A 21,542-nucleotide genomic window follows, 5' to 3' on the forward strand; every position below is an offset into this window, starting at 1 on the left:
TACAAACGTCTGGTTATAAAATAAATAAGCCATGGGGATATAAAAAAATAAATAAATGTAGGTCTCCCTGTAGTGGATAAAGTCACAGGGGATCAAATGAAACTTCATATCATTTATCTGTTTCATGTGGTATTTATCTTATGGTGCAGGGCATAAAGACAGGCATCATCTTCATTGCATCTGATCCTAGGCAGAGGGTGATGCCAAATGTTCAAGCGTTTAAAGCAGTGATGCTTAATACGTTAAGTTACTTTCCCGTCTAATTGAAGGATACTCATCTCAGAGTTTGTAGAAGTAGCAGATAGCTTTTGGTGCACTTGAAATTGGAATGAGACACCTTGCCTGTTAAAATAAAATAGTCTCACTCTGCTCCCTTTAAGTAAGGTCACTAGGTAAGGTCATTTTTGGTAGAGTGATTTATTAATAAGACAATTATGATTCAAATAAAGGACTTGTCACTGTGGGTTCTACTTCTGTCCATCTGATGAAAAGGCTTCTCTAGCTGTGTACTTATATACTGGGAAGAATTTGCTAGGCTCTTGAAGTTGCCCTTAATGCCATTTTTCTCTCTGAAGAGAACAGAACTGTTTTATCTTTAACAGTATCTCTTGGGGGAAGTCCAAGCCAGAGGACTATTTAAGATCTCTGTATTTCTCAATCTGGGAGCAGCAAAAGTGGTCTGAAGAGATTGTAGGGATTGTAGGTGGCAGATGAAATAGCAAGCTGTGGGCTAGGAAAATCAGGAAAACAAATTTCTTCCTTGACTTCTGTCCTTTGCCCCACAACTGCTATCTAGACTATAAATTCCTTGAGATTAGGGGCTGTATATTTTTGGTTTGTGTATCCCTAGTACCTAGTACAATGCCTCAGTAAGCACTGAATAAACAAATGAATGCATACAAGCACAAACAGATGAATTACGTGCCCTCCTCTGGGTCCTCCACTCCAGCCGTGTGGATGTTGGGAGAGGGAGGCTTGATGCTTGGAGTCCTTAAAAGTTTTGAAACTACTGCGAAAAACTGGGATTATAATTTGAAGAGAGAATGGGGGAAGTAGCTTAAAGGAAGGTTATAGTTGGTTCTAGACAAAGAGTTTGAAAATCACAGCACCAGGAATATTAAAATCTTCACTAAAACAATTAAGAGAACACTGAGAGAGTAAACTGCTCTCAGCGATTTTTTTTAGACACTGTGAAAACCTGCAACTAATGCTACAACGTGACTCTTCTCAGGAGATGGTGGGTCATATATGGAGTACACATGTGTATGTGTATACGCTTCTTACCTAAATGATTATACATGTACCTTTCTTGGAAAGCCTAGCATTCCACTAAACTGGGAGATGACAAATGTGGCTTTCTTTCAAAGTCCTAGGGAGGAACAGGTCAGAAATTTTAGGAGATGGACCAATTTTGCAACAAACTGATTTCAGAAAGCAGGGGCCACACTGACATAACAGTAGCTTCATACACACAGTGTTAAGGAAAGCCTGATGGAAATGGAAAGAAAAACACCTCCAACTTCTTTAATTACCTTAAAAATGTGTGCTTTGAGGATGTGATGTCCCAGTTCAATTGTCTGCTGTCGGTTTAGTTTTCCCTCTTGGCGGGAAAACCAGAAGGCAAGTAATGTGTGACCACTCCTGCCAAAAAAAAAAAAGAGACCCATTTTAGAAAATTTAATGCTCCAATTCTCCTTTGGGTGGATGACTGTTCAGGTCTAGCCATACCTCCAATGAAACTCTGTCTCATTCAACCAGTTTCTTAGGGAAGGGCACCTGCTATTGGGCAAATAATGGGTAGTGAAAGGTTCCTAGCTTTTACCAGTCCTTTACCCAAATCACATGTGTGAATATCACAGAATGTCATTTCTAGTTGGCTTACACCCATCCCACACATAGATGGCATTAAAAGATCCATTTTTATTTTCTGTCTCTGTCAACTCCTCTTACTTCACCCATGCTTTAAAAGTCAGTGTTGCTTCCTCAGGATCTCATTTCTGGTCCTAGTGTGTCCTCTGGATTTAGCTCATCCATCCTCAGAGCCTTCGCCATCACCTAAACCCTATTATCTTTTTCTCTATCTAGATGTTTCAGCTTTAGATCAATATACATCAACTGTCTACTGGATTTCTCTACCAGGAGGTCCTATAGTACCTTAAACTCAACATGTCCCAAACTGGATTAACAACCTCTTCCCCAAGTGAAGTCTTCTCTGATCAGCCTCTACCAAGCCTCTATCCTTTCTAACATTTTCTCCCAGCTGAGAACACAGCACTCTGTCTTTGGTGCAATCTCATCGGTTGTATATGCCTTTAGTACGGTGTCTACCACACTATTACATGCTCTCTCTTCTACTAGACTGTAGGTTTCCTGATGGCATCATTGTCACCCCCCATCTCCTTGTCAACAGATCCCCAATCTGTTCATGAAAGAGAAAACCCTTTTCTCTGCCTCTGCATGTTGTCTCATCTGCCCAGGATGCTCAGTACTGCCACAGCCCTCCTGTAATCACGTGGTCAGCTGGCCTGAAGACAAAGCCAACAAAAAGGCTAAGCTAAGAGAACTGCTGAAAAATAGAGCCTGAGTCCTGACTGTACAGCATCAGAAGCGGTCCTAATTTTGGACTACTTGTTATATGAAGTGATAAATTTCTTTATTGTTTAATCCATTTGAGTTGATGTTTTCTATTTCTTCCAGCCCAAAGCATACTAATGATATATGCCTTTACATGTGAATGTATATATGTAGATATGTATGCATGTAAGGTATGTGTATACATGCAGGATTGTGTATGTGTATTTTTATTTACATTTATGACAGAAATCCCGAATTGTTTATACTCTCCACAGTGCCAAACATTGTGTATTGCACATAAAAATTCTCAATAAAATTTTTTGGGGGGCTTCCCTGGTGGCGCAGTGGTTAAGAATCTGCCTGCCAATGCAGGAGACACGGGTTCGAGCCCTGGTCTGGGAAGATCCCACATGCCACAGAGTAACTAAGCCAGTGTACTACTAATAGTGAGCATGTGCTCTAGAGCTCACATGCCACAACTACTGAAGCCCGCACGCCTAGAGCCTGTGCTCCACAACAAGAGAAGCCACCGCAGTGAGAAGCCTGCGCACCGCAATGAAGAGTAGCCCCCGCTCGCCGCAACTAGAGAAAGCCTGTGCACAGCAACGAAGACCCAACACAGCCAAAAATAAATAAATAGATAAATAAATTTATTAAAAAAAATTTTTTTTTTGGAAGCAAGATCGGACATTAAAGAAAGGATACTGGGTCACCTTTGGGCTGTGCCTTCTTACCACATTTGCTGTAGTCTGTAGGAACTGTGACACTTAGAACCGTCTCTCTACTCCCCAACCAGGATAGTGTCAGCAGAGTTCTCTATGCTACTGACAACACAATTCTTTTACTCCTTTCACTTGGAGTGTCATAGAGGAGGGAAATCAAACTGTTATCTCAGTTTCAAGCCTAATGAATTAATCAAACAGAAGGAAAAACACCAAGTGAATTTTTGTTGGTGACACTTTGCTGAGAGGAGGCCCAAATGTCTACTGGATGATTTTCTCTCATATTTAACACTGGCTACTCTGCCAGGTTTAACATTTGAAGATGTCGAATACTGAAGTCTGAAAAACAAACATATCCTTCCTTCCTTCTTCCTCTCCTTCCTCCCTCCTTTTTTTTTAAGCTTCAATAAAGAACTTGGAGAACAGAGGATGGAACAGTTCCCATCTTAGGTAGAAATCATCCTATAAAACATTAAAAAGAAATTCTACCATGTTCTAACCTTTGGCTTCATAGAATTTCTGAATTCTAGTGGATACCAGGTCATCTTACTTGATCAGATAAGACTAACCATAAAGGAAAGAAAGTTATTTAATTGAGAGAATGTCTCAGACAACTGTATCTTGTATGGAATCATCAGTGTCATCTGAAGATATGAGCCCAGGGTTGTTTCACACTCACAAAATCTAGATATTGCTACTGAACTTTTATATATCCCTTGAAAGCCCAATGTAGTTGGTAGGCTATTTTAACAGAAGTTAATGAGAACCATTTATAAAAGCTCCCAATCTCAAGTTCTCAAAATCCTAACCAGTTATTAACAATGAAATTATTGTAGCCTCCCTAGTGTAAGAATTATTACATTAAGTGTCTCATCCATGGCTGTTCATAGTGACTAGAACTCCTGAATACGATCCACCACTTATGCTTCAGGCCATTAATGAGAATCCATGCTGGTGAGGAATAAGGATAAAGCTCATGTCTGACAAGGATATGAATTGTCAGTTAGACACAGAACTGACTTGCCCTAGTGCATTTACTTTACTACCGTGACTAGGATACCCTGGGAAGATGCTTCCATCTCTCTAGTATGCATTTCAGCCAGCTATAGAGGACAGTGCTTGCTTTTGTTATTGTTGATCAGGCACTGAGGAGAAACAGCAAGCCATATGGGTCAAGGAAAAGATGAAGGTGACAACAATAGTATATTTATTTTTGGATACAAGCATATTAGGTTATTCATAAAAGAATGATTCTGATCAGTTCACCGGACTCAAAGCTTATGGTGTTGAGGACACAAAAGGTAAAATAGCAATTTCCATTACATGCTGGCATTTCCATTTGTACCTTACTATTCTTTTTTTTTTTTTTAACATCTTTATTGGAATATAATTGCCTTACAATGATGTGTCAGTTTCTGTTGTATAACAAAGTGAATCAGCTATACATATACATATATCCCCATTTCTCCTCCCTCTTGTGTCTCCCTCCCCCCCGCCCAGGTGGTCACAAAGCACTGAGCTGATCTCCCTGTGCTATGCGGCTGCTTCCCACTAGCTATCTGTTTTACATTTGGTAGTGTATATATGTCCATGCCACTCTCTCACTTCGTCTCAGCTTACCCTTCCCCCTTCCTGTGTCCTCAAGTCCATTCTCTATGTCTGTGTCTTTATTCCTGTCCTGCCCTTAGGCTCAGCAGAACCTTTTTTTTTTTTTTTAAGATTCCATATATATGTGTTAGCATATGGTATTTGTTTTTCTCTTTCTGACTTACTCCACTCTGTATGACAGTCTCTAGGTCCATCCACCTCACTACAAATAACTCAATTTCGTTTCTTTTCATGGCTGAGTAATATTCCGTTATATATATGTGCCACATCTTCTTTATCCATTCATCTGTCGATGGACACTTAGGTTGCTTCCATGTCCTGGCTATTGTAGATAGTGCTGCAATGAACATTGTGGTACATGACTCTTTCTGAATTATGGTTTTCTCAGGGTATATGCCCAGTACTGGGATTGCTGGGTCGTATGGTAGTTCTATTTTTAGTTTTTTAAGGAACCTCCATACTGTTCTCCATAGTGGCTGTATCAATTTATACTCCCACCAACAGAGCAAGAGGGTTCCCTTTTCTCCACACCTTCTCCAGCAGTTATTGTTTGTAGATTTTTTGATGATGGCCATTCTGACTGGTGTGAGGTGATACCTCATTGTAGTTTTGATTTGCATTTCTCTAATGATTAGTGATGTTGACCAACCTTTCATGTGTTTGTTGGCAATCTGTATATCTTCTTTGGAGAAATGTCTTAGGTTTTCTGCCCATTTTTGGATTGGGTTGTTTGTTTTTTTGACATTGAGCTGCATGAGCTGCTTGTATATTTTGGGGATTAATCCTTTGTCAGTTGCTTCGTTTACAAATATTTTCTCCCATTCTGAGGGTTGTCTTTTGGTCTTGTTTATGGTTTCCTTTGCTGTGCAAAAGCTTTTAAGTTTCATTAGGTCCCATTTGTTTATTTTTATTTCCATTTCTCTAGCAGGTGGGTCAAAAAGGATCTTGCTGTGATTTATGTCACAGAAGTGTTCTGCCTATGTTTTCTCTAAGAGTTTTATAGTGTCTGGCCTTACATTTAGGTCTTTAATCCATTTTGAGTTTATTTTTGTGTATGGTGTTAGGGAGTGTTCTAATTTCATTCTTTTACATGGAGCTGTCCAGTTTTCCCAGCATCACTTACTGAAGAGGCTGTCTTTTCTCCATTGTATATTCCTGCCTCCTTTATCAAAGATAAGGTGACCATATGTGTGTGGGTTTATCTCTGGGCTTTCTATCCTGTTCCATTGATCTATATTTCTGTTTTTGTGCCAGTACCATACTGTCTTGCTGACTGCAGCTTTGTAGTATAGTCTGAAATCAGGGAGCCTGATTCCTCCAGATCCATTTTTCTTTCTCAAGATTGCTTTGGCTATTTGGGGTCTTTTGTGTTTCCATACGAATTGTGAAATTTTTTGTTCTAGTTCTGTGAAAAATGCCATTGGTAGTTTGATAGGGATTGCACTGAATCTGTAGATTGCTTTGGGTAGTATAGTCATTTTCACAGTGTTGATTCTTCCAATCCAAGAACATGGTATATCTCTCCATCTGTTTCTATCATCTTTAATTTCTTTCATCAGTGTCTTATAGTTTTCTGCATACAGGTCTTTTGTCTCCTTAGGTAGGTTTATTCCTAGGTATTTTATTCTTTTTGTTGCAATGGTAAATGGGAGTGCTTCTTTAATATCTCTTTCAGATTTTTCATCATTAGTGTATAGGAATGCAAGAGATTTCTGTGCATTCATTTTGTATCCTGGTACTCTACCAAATTCATTGATTAGCTCTAGTAGTTTTCTGGTAGCATCTTTAGGATTCCCTATGTATAGTATCATGTTATCTGCAAACAGTGACAGTTTTACTTCTTCTTTTCCAATTTGGATTCCTTTTATTTCTTTTTCTTCTCTGATTGCTGTGGCTAAAACTTCCAAAACTATGTTGAATAACAGTGGTGAGAGTGGGCAACCTTGTCTTGTTCCTGATCTTAGTGGAAATGGTTTCAGTTTTTCACCATTGAGAACGATGCTGGCTGTGGGCTTGTCATATACGGCCTTCATTATGTTGAGGTAAGTTCCCTACATGCCTACTTTCTGGCGGGTTTTTATCATAAATGGGTGTTGAATTTTGTCAAAAGCTTTTTCTGCATCTATTGAGATGATCATATGGTTCTTCTCCTTCAGTCTGTTAATATGGTGTATCACATTGATTTGTGTATACTGAAGAATCCTTGCATTCCTGCGATAAACCCCATTTGATCAAGGTGTATGATCCTTTTAATGTGCTGTTGGATTCTGTTTGCTAGTATTTTCTTGAGGATTTTTGCATCTATGTTCATCAGTGATATTGGCCAGTAGTTTTCTCTTTTTGTGACATCTCTGTCTGGTTTTGGTATCAGGGTGATGGTGGTCTCACAGAATGACTTTGGGAGTCTTCCTCCCTCTGCTATATTTTGGAAGAGTTTGAGAAGGATAGGTGTTAGCTCTTCTCTAAATGTTTGATAGAATTCACCTGTGAAGCCATCTGGTCCTGGGCTTTGGTTTGTTGGAAGACTTTTAATCACAGTTTCAATTTCAGTGCTTCTGATTGGTCTGTTTATATTTTCTATTTCTTCCTGGTTCAGTCTCGGAAAGTTGTGCTTTTCTAAGAATTTGTCCATGTCTTCCAGGTTGTCCATTTTATTGGCATATAGTTGCTTGTAGTAATTTCTCATGATCCTTTGCATTTCTGCAGTGGCAGTTGTTACTTCTCCTTTTCCAGTTCTAATTCTATTTGAGTCTTTTCCCTTTTTTTCTTGATGAGTCTGGCTAATGGTTTATCAATTTTGTTTATCTTCTCAAAGAGCCAGCTTTTAGTTTTACTGATCTTGGCTATCGTTTCCTTCATTTCTTTTTCATTTATTTCTGATCTCATCTTTATGATTTCTTTCCTTCTGCTAAGTTTGAGGTGTTTTTGTTCTTCTTTCTCTAATTGCTTTAGGTGTAAGGTTAGGATTGTATTGCTATAAACTTCCCTCTTAAAACTGCTTTTGCTGCATCCCATAGGTTGTGGGTCGTCGTGTTTTTGTTGTCATTTGTCTCTAGGTATTTTTTGATTTCCTCTTTGATTTCTTCAGTGATCTATTGGTTATTTACTAACGCATTGTTTAGCCTCCATGTGTTTGTATTTTTTACAGGTTTTTTCCCCTGTAATTGATATCTAGTCCTATAGTGTTGTGGTCAGAAAAGATACTTGATACAATTTCAAATTTCTTAAATTTACCAAGGCTTGATTTGTGACCCAAGATATGATCCTGGAGAATGGTCCATGAGCACTTGAGAAGAAGTGTATTCTGTTGTTTTTGGATGGAATGTCCTCTCAATATCAATTACGTCCATCTTGTTGAATGTGTCATTTAAAGGTTGTGTTTCCTTATTTATTTTCATTTTGGTTGATCTGTCCAGTGGTGAAAGTGGGGTGTTAAAGTCCCCTATTATGCCTGTGCTACTGTCAATTTCCCCTTTTATGGCTGTTAGCATTTGCCTTATGTATTGAGGTGCTCCTATGTTGGGTGTATAAATATTTACGATTGTTATATCTTCTTCTTGGATTGATCCCTTGGTCATTATGTAGTGTCCTTCTTTGTCTCTTGTAATAGTCTTTATTTTAAAGTTTATTTTGTCTGATATGAGAACTGCTGCTCCAGCTTTCTTTTGATGTCCATTTGCATGGAATATCTTTTTTCATCCCCTCACTTTCAGTCTGTATGTGCCCCCAGGTCTGAAGCGGGTCTCTTGTAGACAGCATATATATGGGTCTTGTTTTTGTATCCATTCAGCCAGTCTATATCTTTTGGTTGGAGCATTTAATCCATTTACGTTTAAGGTAATTATTGATATGTATGTTCCTATTACCATTTTCTTAATTGTCTGGGGTTTGTTATTGTAGGTCTCTTCCTTCTCTTGTGTTTCCTGCCTAGAGAAGTTCCTTTAGCATTTGTTGTAGAGCTGGTTTGGTGGTGCTGAATTCTCTTAGCTTTTACTTGTCTGTAAAGGTTTTAATTTCTCTGTCGAATCTGAATGAGATCCTTGCTGGGTAGAGTAATCTTGGTTGTAGGTTTTTCCCTTTCATCACTATGTCCTGCCACTCCCTTCTGGCTTGCAGAGTTTCTGCTGAAAGTTCAGCTGTTAATCGTATGGGGATTCTCTTGTATGTTATTTGCTGCTTTTCCCTTGCTGCTTTTAATATTGTTTTCTTTGTATTTAATTTTTGATAGTTTGATTACTATGTGTCTTGGCGTGTTTCTCCTTGCATTTATCCTGTATGGGACTCTCTGCACTTCCTGGACTTGATTGACTATTTCCTTTCCCATATTAGGGAAGTTTTCAACTATAATCTCTTCAAATATTTTCTCAGGCCCTTTTTCTCTTCTTCTTCTGGGACCCCTATAATGCAAATATTGGTTCATTTAATGTTGTCTCAGAGGTCTCTGAGACTGTCCTCAATTCTTTTCATCCTTTTTTCTTTATTCTGCTCTTTTGTAGTTATTTCCACTATTTTATCTTCCAGGTCACTTATCCATTCTTCTACCTCAGTTATTCTGCTATTGATTCCTTCTAGAGAATTTTTAATTTCATTTATTGTGTTGTTCATCATTGTTTGTTTGCGCTTTAGTTCTTCTAGGTCCTTGTTAAATGTTTCTTGTATTTTCTCCATTCTATTTCTGAGATTTTGGATCATCTTCACTATCATTACTCTGAATTCTTTTTCAGGTAGACTGCCTATTTCCTCTTCATTTGTTTGGTCTGGTGGGTTTTTACTTTGCTCCTTCATCTGCCGCATATTTCTCTGTCTTCTCATTTTGCTTAACTTAGTGTGTTTGGGGTCTCCTTTTCACAGGCTGCAGGTTCGTAGTTCCCGTTGTTTTTGGTGTCTGCCTCCTGTGGGTAAGGTTGGTTCAGTGGGTTGTGTAGGCTTCCTGGTGGAGTGGACTAGCGCCTGTGTTCTGGTGGATGAGGCTGGATCTTGTCTTTCTGGTGGGCAGGTCCACGTCTGGTGGTGTGTTTTGGGGTATCTGTGAACTTACTATGATTTTAGGCAGCCTCTCTGCTAATGGGTGGGGTTGTGTTCCTGTCTTGCTAATTGTTTGGCATAGGGTGTCCAGTACTGTAGCTTGCTGGTCGTTGTGTGCAGCCGGGTCTTAGCGTTGAGATCGAGATCTCTGGGAGAGCTCTCGCCAATTGATATTATGAGGGGCCAGGAGGATTCTGGTGGACCAATGTCCTGAACTCAGCTCTCCCACCTCAGAGGCTCAGGCCTGACACCTGGGCAGAGAACCAAGAACCTGTCAGCCACTCGGCTCAGAAGAAGAAAAAAGGAAAATAATTAAAATAAAGTTATTAAAATAAAAAAATATTAAAAATAAAGTAATAAAAAAGAAGATAGCAACGAAACCAAAAAACAAATCCACCAATGATAACAAGTGCTAAAAACTATACTTACAAAAACAAGCAAACAAAAAAACACGGACAGAACCCTAGCACAAATGGTAAAAGAAAGCTATACAGACAAAATCACACAAAGAAGCATACACATACACACTCACAAAAAGAGAAAAAGGAAAAAAAATATATATAAAAAAAAAGGAAGAAAGCAACCAAATCAATAAACAAATCTGCCACTGATAATCAGCTGTAAATACTAAACTAAGATAAACATAAAACTAGGAACAAATTAGATGCAGAAAGCAAACGCCAAGTCTACAGTTGCTCCCAAAGTCCACCGCCTCAATTTTGGGATGATTCGTTGTCTGTTCAGGTATTCCACAGATGCAGGGTACATCAAGTTGATTGTGGAGGTTTAATCTGCTGCTCCTGAGGCTGCATGGAGAGATTTCCTTTTCTCTTCTTTGTTCACATAGCTCCTGGGGTTCAGCTTTGGATTTGGCCCCACCTCTGCGTGTAGGTCGCCTGAGGGCGTCTTTTGGGAAGTCTGAGGTCTTCTGCCAGCGTTCAGTAGGTGTTCTTTAGGAGTTGTTCCACATGTAGATGTATTTTTGATGTATTTGTGGGGAGGAAGGTGATCTCTATATCTTACTCGTCTGCCATCTTGAAGGTCCCTCCCCTGTACCTTACTGTTCTGACAAAATATGATGTCACTGGCTAATCCATAGTCTCAATGTGCCTATATGTGGAGTTGTCTACATTTATTTCTATTTTTCTTATTATTTGCTCACTCCAAAACCTTATTTTTTTTTTTTTAAGAATAAAACATTTGAACATTTAACTTTCTTTTATACTTATTTAGGGTTATAAATTTCAAATGTAACACTTTTAATTTTTTGTTTACATCCCTCTCATTGAAGATGGCAAGTGTTAACCAAAACAAGTCCCTGCAAAGTCACATGACCAAGGGCTTGGCTACAAGAAAGAACAAAGAGTTAAAGTCCATGATGCAATTTACCAGACAGTGATACAAAGATGAGTTTGCAAGGAGCTAGCATTCTGGCTGGAGTAGTGGATGGAGGAGAGTGGGCACTGATTGTGCTATGTGCTACAAAGAAACAAATATAAAATACATTACTATGAGTCCATTTCTGAAAAAAAACATGGACCAGGCAATATGCTGTTTCATATACATCATTTCATTTACTCCCCACAACAACACAAAGAAGTAAATATCATTATCCCCATTTTACAGATATTAAATATAAAAATCAGAGAGGGGAAGTGACTCCACCAAGACAGCACAGTAAGTGACAGAACCCAGATTCCATCCCAGGTCTATCTGATTACCAAGCTTGTGCTCTGAACCTCTTGACTGCTACTGAGTTCCTGAAATTAAATGTAACAGTGATTCAGAGGAGAGAGAGGGAATTGAAAGTCTTCCTGGAAGAGAAATCCTTTGTCTCTGGGTCCTGGAAGTTTGAGTGTGATGCTGATAGGTAGGAAAATAGGAAAGTGGGGAAAGGCGTAGAAGATGGAGGGAAAAGAATGAATGAACATATAAAGGCAAATTTTTACAATCCCAGAGGATGTATGGGGAGAAACAAGTCAACTGCTTTGGCTTCCCAGGAAAGTTAAGATTCTGGGCTGAGGAGTCAGTATTCAACACCACAGGCAACAGGGAGGCACTGAAGCCAAACCTTATTCCTTTTGACTCCTAGCCTCGCCATTCTCTCAGATCACCAGGAGCCTCTTAATTGGTTTTCTTTTAGCCTTTGATCTTTTTCTTTTTATTTTCTCCCTCCAGCTTTAGGTCTTACGGACTATTTTCCTTGAAACTGTCTCTTTTCTTGACATCTGTGACACTACCTTGGCACTTTTCCTTTCCTTCGGTTACGTTAACTTCTTTGCTCTATTCCCCATTCACTCTTCTTTCGTAGGCAGCCCTCCCCTCGACTCCTGGCTTCAGCTCTCACTGCAACAGCATCTCCAGCACTGAGATTTCCTTTGCTTCTCTAGCTGCCCGCTGATCCCTCTACCTCCAAATGACCTGCCAAACGATGCTGTTTGAAGCTGAAGTCTTCCCTTAAAACCAAATCCCCTTAAGAGTTCTTTATTTTTTAAAAATACTTCCAGTCACTCAGGCATAACATCAGCTGCTGTTTCTCTCCCCCCTTTGCATCGTCTCTCTTGGATAATTGCAATCCACTCATTCTCCCCACTGCCTCCTTCCTGGCCCACACAGAAACCTGATCAAAATTCACCTCAAAATTCTTCAGTGGCTTTATATTTCCTCCTGTACATAATCTAAACTCCTCAGCATGGTATTCAAAGGCTCTCCATAATTTGTCCCTTATCTATCTGTCTGTGTCTTTACCTCCTTACCTGGTACTTCTAATTCCAGACAGAGTAACTTACTCTAGAGTTTCAAACATGCTTTCCCTCTGCCTGGAATTCTCTTCTCCGTTTAGTTCATCAGGCAAACTACTTCTCATTCTTCAAGTCTCAGTCCACACCATCTCCTCTGTGAAGCCTTCCCTGGTGCCCCCAGATGGACTCAGGGATTCTTTCCTTTAGGCTCTGTTTTACCTGGTACACGTCCCCATCACTGCACCAACTGCAGCACTCTCTCTCTGTCTGCACGTCGGTCTTCCCACTAGACTGTACTGAGGACGGAAGCTACGTTTTTTCACATACGTACAACCTGCTAATAGGAGTAAATAGCTGCAGAATGAATGAATAATAATCCCTTACATTTGTAAACTACCTTATGGTTTTCGAAATACTACAACACTTATATTCTCCCGTACACCTATACTACAGGCACAGGAGTGAATATTACTCCTAATACGGTAGAAAATTGACTGAAACTCAGGAAGATTGAAGGACAGATCCTAGCTCACGTTGCTCAGATGTAAAAGAGATGAGATGAGAACCCAAGGTCTTCTGAAACCTCGTTCCACTGCCACACTGACAAGATTAGGAACTGGTTTTTATTTCTGGGCAAATTTGTATGAAAAAGTTGACCAATGTAAAGAACAGTATGTTCATTTTTACAGTGTACAATCTGGATTCTTACAATTAAAATCAGCAACTGTTAATTTTGACATTTTTCGATTAGCATTTTGGGAGAGAGTAATTAAGAAATAGAGACAGCCCTAGTCACTGTGACATTTTACGCATGACTGAACACAACTATGTTTTTCCCTATAATTAAGGATGATGGTGATCAAAATCAACACTAATGTGGGTTCATATGTGGTTACAAAGACCAATGGGCGGGGGGGGTGGCAGCGGTGAGGGCAGAAGAAGTATTTCCACATAGCTTATATAATGAGGTCACCTTGTGATTCAGTCACCCTGCGGACTCCATCCCTGAAAGAAAGTCAAATCCCAGTTCTGTCACTTACAAGCTTTATAGCCTTGAATAAGCTTTCTAACTTCTCTGTAAGACAGGGATAGTAACACCTATCTCTCAGGACTGTGGTGAGAATTAAGTGAGAGATATTAAGTAAAATGTATTTTATATTTCTTTTATATCCTCCATAGTAACTAGCACACTGCTGGACTAAAGGAATGAACGTTAGCCATAAAAGACTTTAAACATGTTAGAAGATGACTGTGTGCTCAAACAGAACTTTAATCTTTAACGTATGCAGCAGGGTGAAATGCAGTACCCTATCCTTAACTCCAATCTTTGCCCCTCCACACCTAACCCCACTACTTTTACAGCCAGAAAGGAAATCCATGGATCAGGGAAAAATGACTGGGGATGGATGTCGTTCACTGTTAGTCACTGCAGGAAAACTTGGTAGTGTAACTTCAGGCAGAGAGTGGGGATAAGGACAGAGCTAACCAGTCCCTAAGAAATAAGGTAAAAGTTAAGCTAACAGGAGGAATATGAACCTTTCATGTAGATCAGAGGTTTTCAGGAGGATATAAACCTTACATTCAAGATATATTTGCTTTGCGATATTTTAGGAGAGAATCAATCACATGTCAGAGTTAAAGATTCTTCCCCCAGAACTGTCCTCTCTCCCCTCTCCTGACAAAAGGCAGGGAAGGGTGTATCCAGAATAACAGAGGGTAGATCCAACCTCCACTCCATCTGTAGGCATCAGCAGCCCCTCGATAAGGATTACTGGAGACAAGCGATACTCACCCTTGGACAACTGTAGGTTATAAGACAGTGAGGAGCTGCCCTTACCTGATGCCCCTGTACCTCAAGAGTTCAGAACTACGGAATCTTTCAGACAAAATCTCTTTCTAAGGCAAGACTACCCTCTAGGGCATCCCTACCCTCCGCCCATTTACCGGTTTGGAAGTTGCATAACAGTTGTTATACACAAAATATACGATGGTACTATGTTTTTCTAATAGATTTTCACTTAGCACCCAAGGGAGATAGTTAAAGTTTCTATTTGTAGTACTGAAACACGCTAACAAGTGGACTCAAATATTTCCAGCATGGATGTTTTCTCCATTGTTCTAGCCAGAGTCACTAATGTGTAGTCACATAGATTTCATCAGCTCTGGTGATGACAAACTTGATATACAACACTTTAGTGTTTCAGAGAAATAACACTTAAGTGTTCTGATATTCTTCTATGTGGTGCTCAGATGTGATAAAGTGGTACAGGGACAGCCAGCTGGTGAGGAACTGCTTACAACCTAAAGCCTATCTTAGCTATCTTATAATGTGGGCTGAAATAACATGTGCTGCTGTGGAATGTCTTTATATTATAGATGTACTTGTGGGGAATTATTTAGGGAGACCTAGTGAGATTAGAATTATGGGGCAGAGAAGGATATCTGTCTGCAAAAGGTCTGTGCTCCCATCCACGGTCGAGAGTTGTTGGGAAGCAGTTACTTTGGCAGGGACCTTGCATTCACATTCAAGTGGGGTCACTTGACAGTTCTGGCTAATGGAATACAGGCAGAAATTATATTCATTACTTCAGACCTAACCCGGAAAAATCTTCTCCTTTGATTTCCATGACCTTACTTTCTCTTGTTTTTCTAGTATTACTCTTGTAAATTATTATTTGGCTCACCATTTTCTTCTAGCATTTAAATACACCTACTCTGATATGAACCTATTTACAAAACAGAAATAGACTCACAGACATAGAGAACAGACTTGTGGTTGCCAAGGGGGAGAGGGTTGAGGGAGGGATGGAGTGGGAGGCTGGGGTTAGCAGATGTAAACTATTATGTATAGAATGGATGAACAACAAGGTATTACTGTTATAGCACAGGGAAATATATTCAATATCCTATGATAAACCATAATGGAAAAGAATACAAAAAAAAAAAAGAATGTGTGTGTGAGTGTGTGTGTGTGTGTGTGTGTGTGTATATATATATATATATATATAAATCACTTTGCGCTACAGCAGAAACTAACACATCACTGTAAAACAAATATATGTCAATAAAAAAATATACCTGTTCTGTTTTCATGCTTCCAAACTTCCTGCTTTATACTCTTAACCTGGGTGATCTTGTTAAGTTCTATGGCTTCTACTGTCAGTTATTTGCTGATAACTCTGCAGTCCATAACCTCATGCCTTCAACTTTCTCTTTTCCTGTTTTCCAAGGTCACATTTCTACATGTATTTGTTCATCTTCCCTTGGAGGCAATTCATTATAAACATGCCAAAAATAGGATTTCAACTCTCCCCATAAGCCTGTTCTTCCTCCTGCCTTTGTTCATGCTAGAACCCTTCCTCCTTTCAGAATGTTCTATGCTGGTCAGTAGCTTCACTATTTTCCATCATTCAAGATAAGTTCTGAAGTCATTTTTGATCCCTCCACCCTTACCTCCCATACACACAAAAAAAGACCAAGTGCTTCTGAGTATCTCCAAAATGTCTACCTTGCTCTCTGTTCTCACATTACAGGCCTTAGTGCTTCTCACCTAGACTACTGCTCTAAACCTCATAACTAGTATCCTGACTTGCAGTCTCTCTTCTTCTTCAACCCATCTTCCATATGCTACTTGTCAGAGCTATTTTGCACATTATCAGTTACCTGATCATTGTCTCTGCCTTCTCACAAAATTATAGACTCCCTGTTACCTACAGAATAAACTGTAAAGCCTTACACCTGGCATTCAAGACTTTTTGCCTAGTGACACTTCCTATCATTCTCTCTGACCATAAGTCTTATTTTCTAATTATGGCTTCTCACAATTCCCCAAGGGCACTTCATGTCTTCACACTTGTTTTTGTCCCTGCCATTATGTTTTCTAGCCTGCTTCCAGCGCTCTCCTGTGCCAATGCTGCTAAATGGAATCAACTCATCCTTCAAGGCTGAACTTGACTGTCACTTACTCTGCGAAGTATTTTCTTTTTGTCTAGGTCCCTATGGTACTCACTACTATGGCACTGTCGTTGGTTGCTATGTGTCTGGCGTTCCTCTAGAAGGTCATGGCTCTAGTGCTGGGGGTGTCTTAGTCACCTAAGTTTCTCTAGTACCTAGCAGAGTCCTTGGTGTAGAGTAAAAGTTCAATAAATGTTTCATGCATGAATAAATGCCATGCAGATGCGTGCGTGGAAGAGCAACACAAGGACTTCCAGATCCACTGTCTAATGCACTACCCAATTCAACCCTGAACTGGCAGGCATCTCTGTTGCCACGGATCAACTGTGAAATGAGTGTGACCACGACTCAAATACTGACCATACACTGACAATCCTGATCTTTTTCATCTCTCATCTTAAAAACCCTGCCTGCAGTTAAACTTTGGTGGTTGCTGCCTTATAGTCTGCTTGTTGCAAATGACACCCACATCTTTACAAAAATGCTCGCCTCTATCTTCAGCTTTTCAGTTAGTAACTGCTTTGGCACGTTCTTTTCGTGGCTTTCTCGTGGAACCGTAATACAAAATACATTTCTAGTCAGCTTGTCTTACTGTTTCATATTCAACGCGGAGATGGAAGCGTTAACGATAAGGAGGAGACTATAAGTAAAGCGTGCCCAAGATGTACCTTTGTAGAAATGGGTGGAACAGCATAATTTCTTTTTAAACATAGAACTTGGATAGAAATTTGCTGCTTTCTCCCGCTATGCCTCACAGTTTCCTCCTGCGCTTCTGTTCTGTTAATGCATCACTGGCCCTAGGAGAACGGACGCTGTCTGCCTCTGCTGTGCCAGTGAAGCCTTTAGGCAGTTGGCAGGGCTTCACGAGGCAGCAGAGCTGTGACGCCACTGAACTGCCACCGTTTGAAACGCCAACAACAGGCACAGGAAGATGGATCACTTCTTCCTCCTCCACGTTCCTCAGCTCTTCCTTTTACCTCCAGCACAGCACTCGGCCTTAAATTATAGCTGGTTATAAATATGTCTGTTAAAACCGCTATCCTGTAAGTCATGGTAGACAGATCTATCTTACTTGTATTTGTATCCGCTGCAGTGCTTAACACAGAGCCTTGAATATGTCACCTAACAAATGTTCACTGGGTGCGTGCTGAAATGCATGCCTTCACTTTCCACTGACGTGCAGGAGCAGAACAAACGAAACTACTTAACTGTGGGAAGAGTTTCTCAAATACTTCCAGTTGCAAGCTTCAAGTTAGTACCACTGACCACTTCTTTGTTCACTCATTAATTCATTATTTAACAAAATATTTGCTGAGTGCTGACTGTGTGCCAGCCACTCTATTAATCATTAGGAAGACCAAGGTGAGCGTGATAGGAAGGTTCCTGTCCTCATGGAGCTCACTCACATTCTAGACGGGAAAGTGGACAATAAACAAGTATTCACAGACAATAAATTAATAAAAGACTAGAAAGTCAGAAGGTTGCTATGTTAAAGCCAGGAAGGACTTTCTTAGATAAGGTGACACGTGGAAGTCTTAGGAGGTGGCCATTAGGCTGAGACCTGAAGGAGTGAGAGATCTTGCCATGTGATGAGGGAAAGTGAGCTCCGGATGGAGCGAACTATTAAGTGCAAAGAGCCAGGGGTGGAAAAGAGCTTAGCAAGTTCTAGGAACTGGTAGATGACCATTTATGACCAGAAAATTGTGAATAAGAGGGAGAACAAATGAACTTAATTAGAGAGAGTAGGCAGAAGCTATCTTTGTAATACAGGGCTTTGAAGGATCTGGCTTTGATTTTATTCTAATCACAACAAGAAGCCATTGCAGGATTTTCAGGAGGAGGTTACACAGGGTGTGGTCAGTAGAGGTGGAAATAAGTGGATACTTACAAGTAAAATTTGGGTGGTAGAACCAAGTGGGTATGCTGATGGCTATAGTGAACACATGTCTCACAGCTGTGGGTTCTTACGGTTGAGTGAATAGAAGGCTATTAGTGTTGATTTTACCAAATGTGGAGATTCAGCTGCTTTTGAAAGTCTAGAGACAGCCGAGTAAGTTGCTCCGCTCACAAAAAAAGAAAATGCGCTGTCATATCCCACTAAGCTGGCAGTAACTCCTTCTGATTGCTGTGCCATGAATCTTGGTTTGACAATCTAGGAAAGCCTGTGGGATTCCCATCTTTTCATTCAGCCAGTGTTGCTTCAGAGACTCATTAACAGGACGAATTAGCCTCTATTTCCTACGCTACTCTCAGTACCAAAAATTTCCCTTAAAATTTCCCTGCTCTACTTCTTATGGGAAGTTGCTTTAACCCGTATTTGCTACACCTTAAAAAAGCAATATATATATATATAATTTAAATAAATAAAGCAATATTATGTTTGTAGCAAAATCAAATATAGGAGAGTACAAGCCCCTTCTGTGTTTTCATTAGTTGACTCTTCTGCATGCCTGCCAAGTCATAAAATGATGCTCTCTCTCCATCTTATAAGCAGAACTACTTCTCTGTATATTTATTAACTTAGCAAACTTCACATGAGTTTTTATGACAGTAAAAATAAGTAGTTCTCAGTTTTAAATAGGTGTGGAGAAGAATTCTGATTACCAGCTTTCTGCAAACTTAATTTTGGACTTGGAAAAGGAAAAAAATATGTTATAGCTGTCCATCTTTGAAGGCATGAGAGTTTTAACAATGGGGACAATTTACCTATTTGACTGCTAGATGTGGGTTCCATGATTTACGCTGAGAGAAACAAATTTGTAAAGTTTAAGGACATCATGCCTGGGGAAACTGGACATATTCCCAGATATATATTAGATTTCATGTAATATCTCCCTTGCATTATATTACAAAACCATGACCATGGGTCACTAGAATAATAGATATTCCATTATTATTTTGAGTCTCAAATTTATTCTTGATGCCAACAGGGAGTTAGAAAATGGTTTAGATAATAAGGACAAAATATTTATGGCAAATTAGACAAATCCCTCCAATTATTATAGATTAGTGAAATCTCTCCATGAAAATCACATATCGAAATCATGACACCAGAAGACTGACTTCCCCTTAGTGGTAGAAAAGAATTAGAAGTGAAGCAGATCTGGACCCAGAACAGAGATTAGAGAGCTAATATTTCTAGGCAGGTAAGGTCATCTACTAAGGGACATGTGCTAGCAAAAGGTGTTTGGTACACCTCTCTTCTCTCTGCATTAACTCTTCCAAACCTCCTAAAGGCTGACTTAGTTCCAGAAGCTTTTTTTTTTTTTTCTTCGCATGATCTATCACTTTGCTGAATTCCTTCCTAATGCTTTTAGAAAGCAGAATCCATCTGCCAGTTCAAGGGGTTGTTGGTGGGAGCCCGCAATGGCTGAGGAGCAGTAACCTCAAGTTCGTGCTTCCGTGAGGGTAAGGTTAAGTGTCGTCCTGCCTGGAGGCTCCTGTTTGGATTAAAAAAACAAATAAAACCACCACAACCCTGCAACTCACCATTTTGTGGTCATTTCAGACTTATGTATTCTTTAAGAAGCCAGGCTGTACAAGTTCCTGACACAGAATTAGTTTTCCTTTATAGGGAGAATGCCCTCTTTTTTTTTTTTTTTCCTCCCTTTGACAAACTGCTTCTTCTCTGACACACTGCTTTGTGACATGGATTTTGGAGCACCCAGTCTCCACTGTGTAATTTGCTAACATGGCCAAAATAATTAAGAAAAATCTTAAAGAACATTTATTGTAAGATACCAAGTCTGGTCACAAGGAATCGAGTAAGTACTCAACTGTCCCCACAGGTACAGTTAGGACTTGCGTAGCCCTTTCCCTTTTCCACCCACTATAAATTTGCTTCTCTTAGTTTGAGGAAATCAGGCCAGCTCAAATTAGGCTTCCAAATCAAACCTCATTAGGTTCTACAGCTTAAGACTCATGAAAGTTTACAACAGGCTTCCTGCGTTTTATTCAAACAGTTAAAAATAAGGCAGCTGAGTCTTTGAATCTCTATGTCAAAATCTTACATGTATATACACATCAAAATGTTGATCTGAGAGCTGTTCTTAGGGAAGGGGAGGCTAATACCATGAAAACAGAGATAACGGGAAAGAAACAGGAAAAAAAAGAGTGGGGATTCATTCAGGGCTAGCCTAAAGCTATGTAGAAATATTAGGCAGTAATTGGACAGCACCACAAGGCTGGCGGCCCCAACTGTCTACTCTATCAGCCTCACATTTCAACAATCAAAGTCATTAATAGGTTGGATTATAAAGGCTGGTGACTTCTCTTAAATGCTTTACTTAAAATACGCAAGTTGCATTTAATGTTTTCTACTTCCCTGTTATGAGCATAACAACAGAGATTAGTTTATTAGATTAGTGAGTTAATCTGATAGCTCAGTGGCCGAGCGAATAACATATAGGACAGATTAATTTCAGAGTATGACAGAATATGGCAGTGATGAATAGTGGGAAATAGAAGGCAGAATAAGGTGGTGAAGTCTAAGGCTTATGAGTGCTTCAAGGGGCAAACTTTTATCTAGAATGTAAATCTAACATCTTAGAAGTTTTGATGTAATAAAAGATTTTGCAGTGATACTTTACTTACAGTTTGATAAACACCAACATGCATATATATACAGATACTCTACCCTGTTACCAAGCCAAGAAAAGGTACCTATAACTCATTTCTTTCTGTGACAGACGTGTATGCAACCTTAGGTCACTCTTTCTGGGATGTCAATTGTCTGCCCTGATTCTGGGACAACAAGAAGTCTGATATTTAAAATAAGGAAAACTCTATCTCAGCTGCTGCACTGACCTCCAGCTCTGCTTTTTCCTCTTTCTAGCGCCATCCTCAGATTACTGACTCTCTTCACTTAGCAGAAGTACCTCCCTGGGTGGCCTATTTCTGAGGAAGGTCAACTACTTTT

General features: G+C 39.7%; 1 protein-coding gene across 8 annotated transcripts in view; it reads right to left on the reverse strand.

Annotated features, from left to right (window-relative positions):
* TANC2 (tetratricopeptide repeat, ankyrin repeat and coiled-coil containing 2) overlaps positions 1-21,542 on the reverse strand; it is a 364,796-nt gene that overhangs the window by 40,297 nt on the left and 302,957 nt on the right. For all 8 annotated transcript variants that reach the window (XM_068530956.1, XM_068530955.1, XM_068530954.1 and 5 more), the window contains one exon: positions 1,533-1,641. In XM_068530956.1, coding sequence (XP_068387057.1) covers positions 1,533-1,641 — 109 coding nt within the window. The remainder of the gene's footprint in view (positions 1-1,532; positions 1,642-21,542) is intronic.

This window comes from Eschrichtius robustus, chromosome 20, assembly GCF_028021215.1.
Source record: "Eschrichtius robustus isolate mEscRob2 chromosome 20, mEscRob2.pri, whole genome shotgun sequence".
In the NCBI taxonomy this organism is placed as follows: domain Eukaryota; kingdom Metazoa; phylum Chordata; class Mammalia; order Artiodactyla; family Eschrichtiidae; genus Eschrichtius; species Eschrichtius robustus.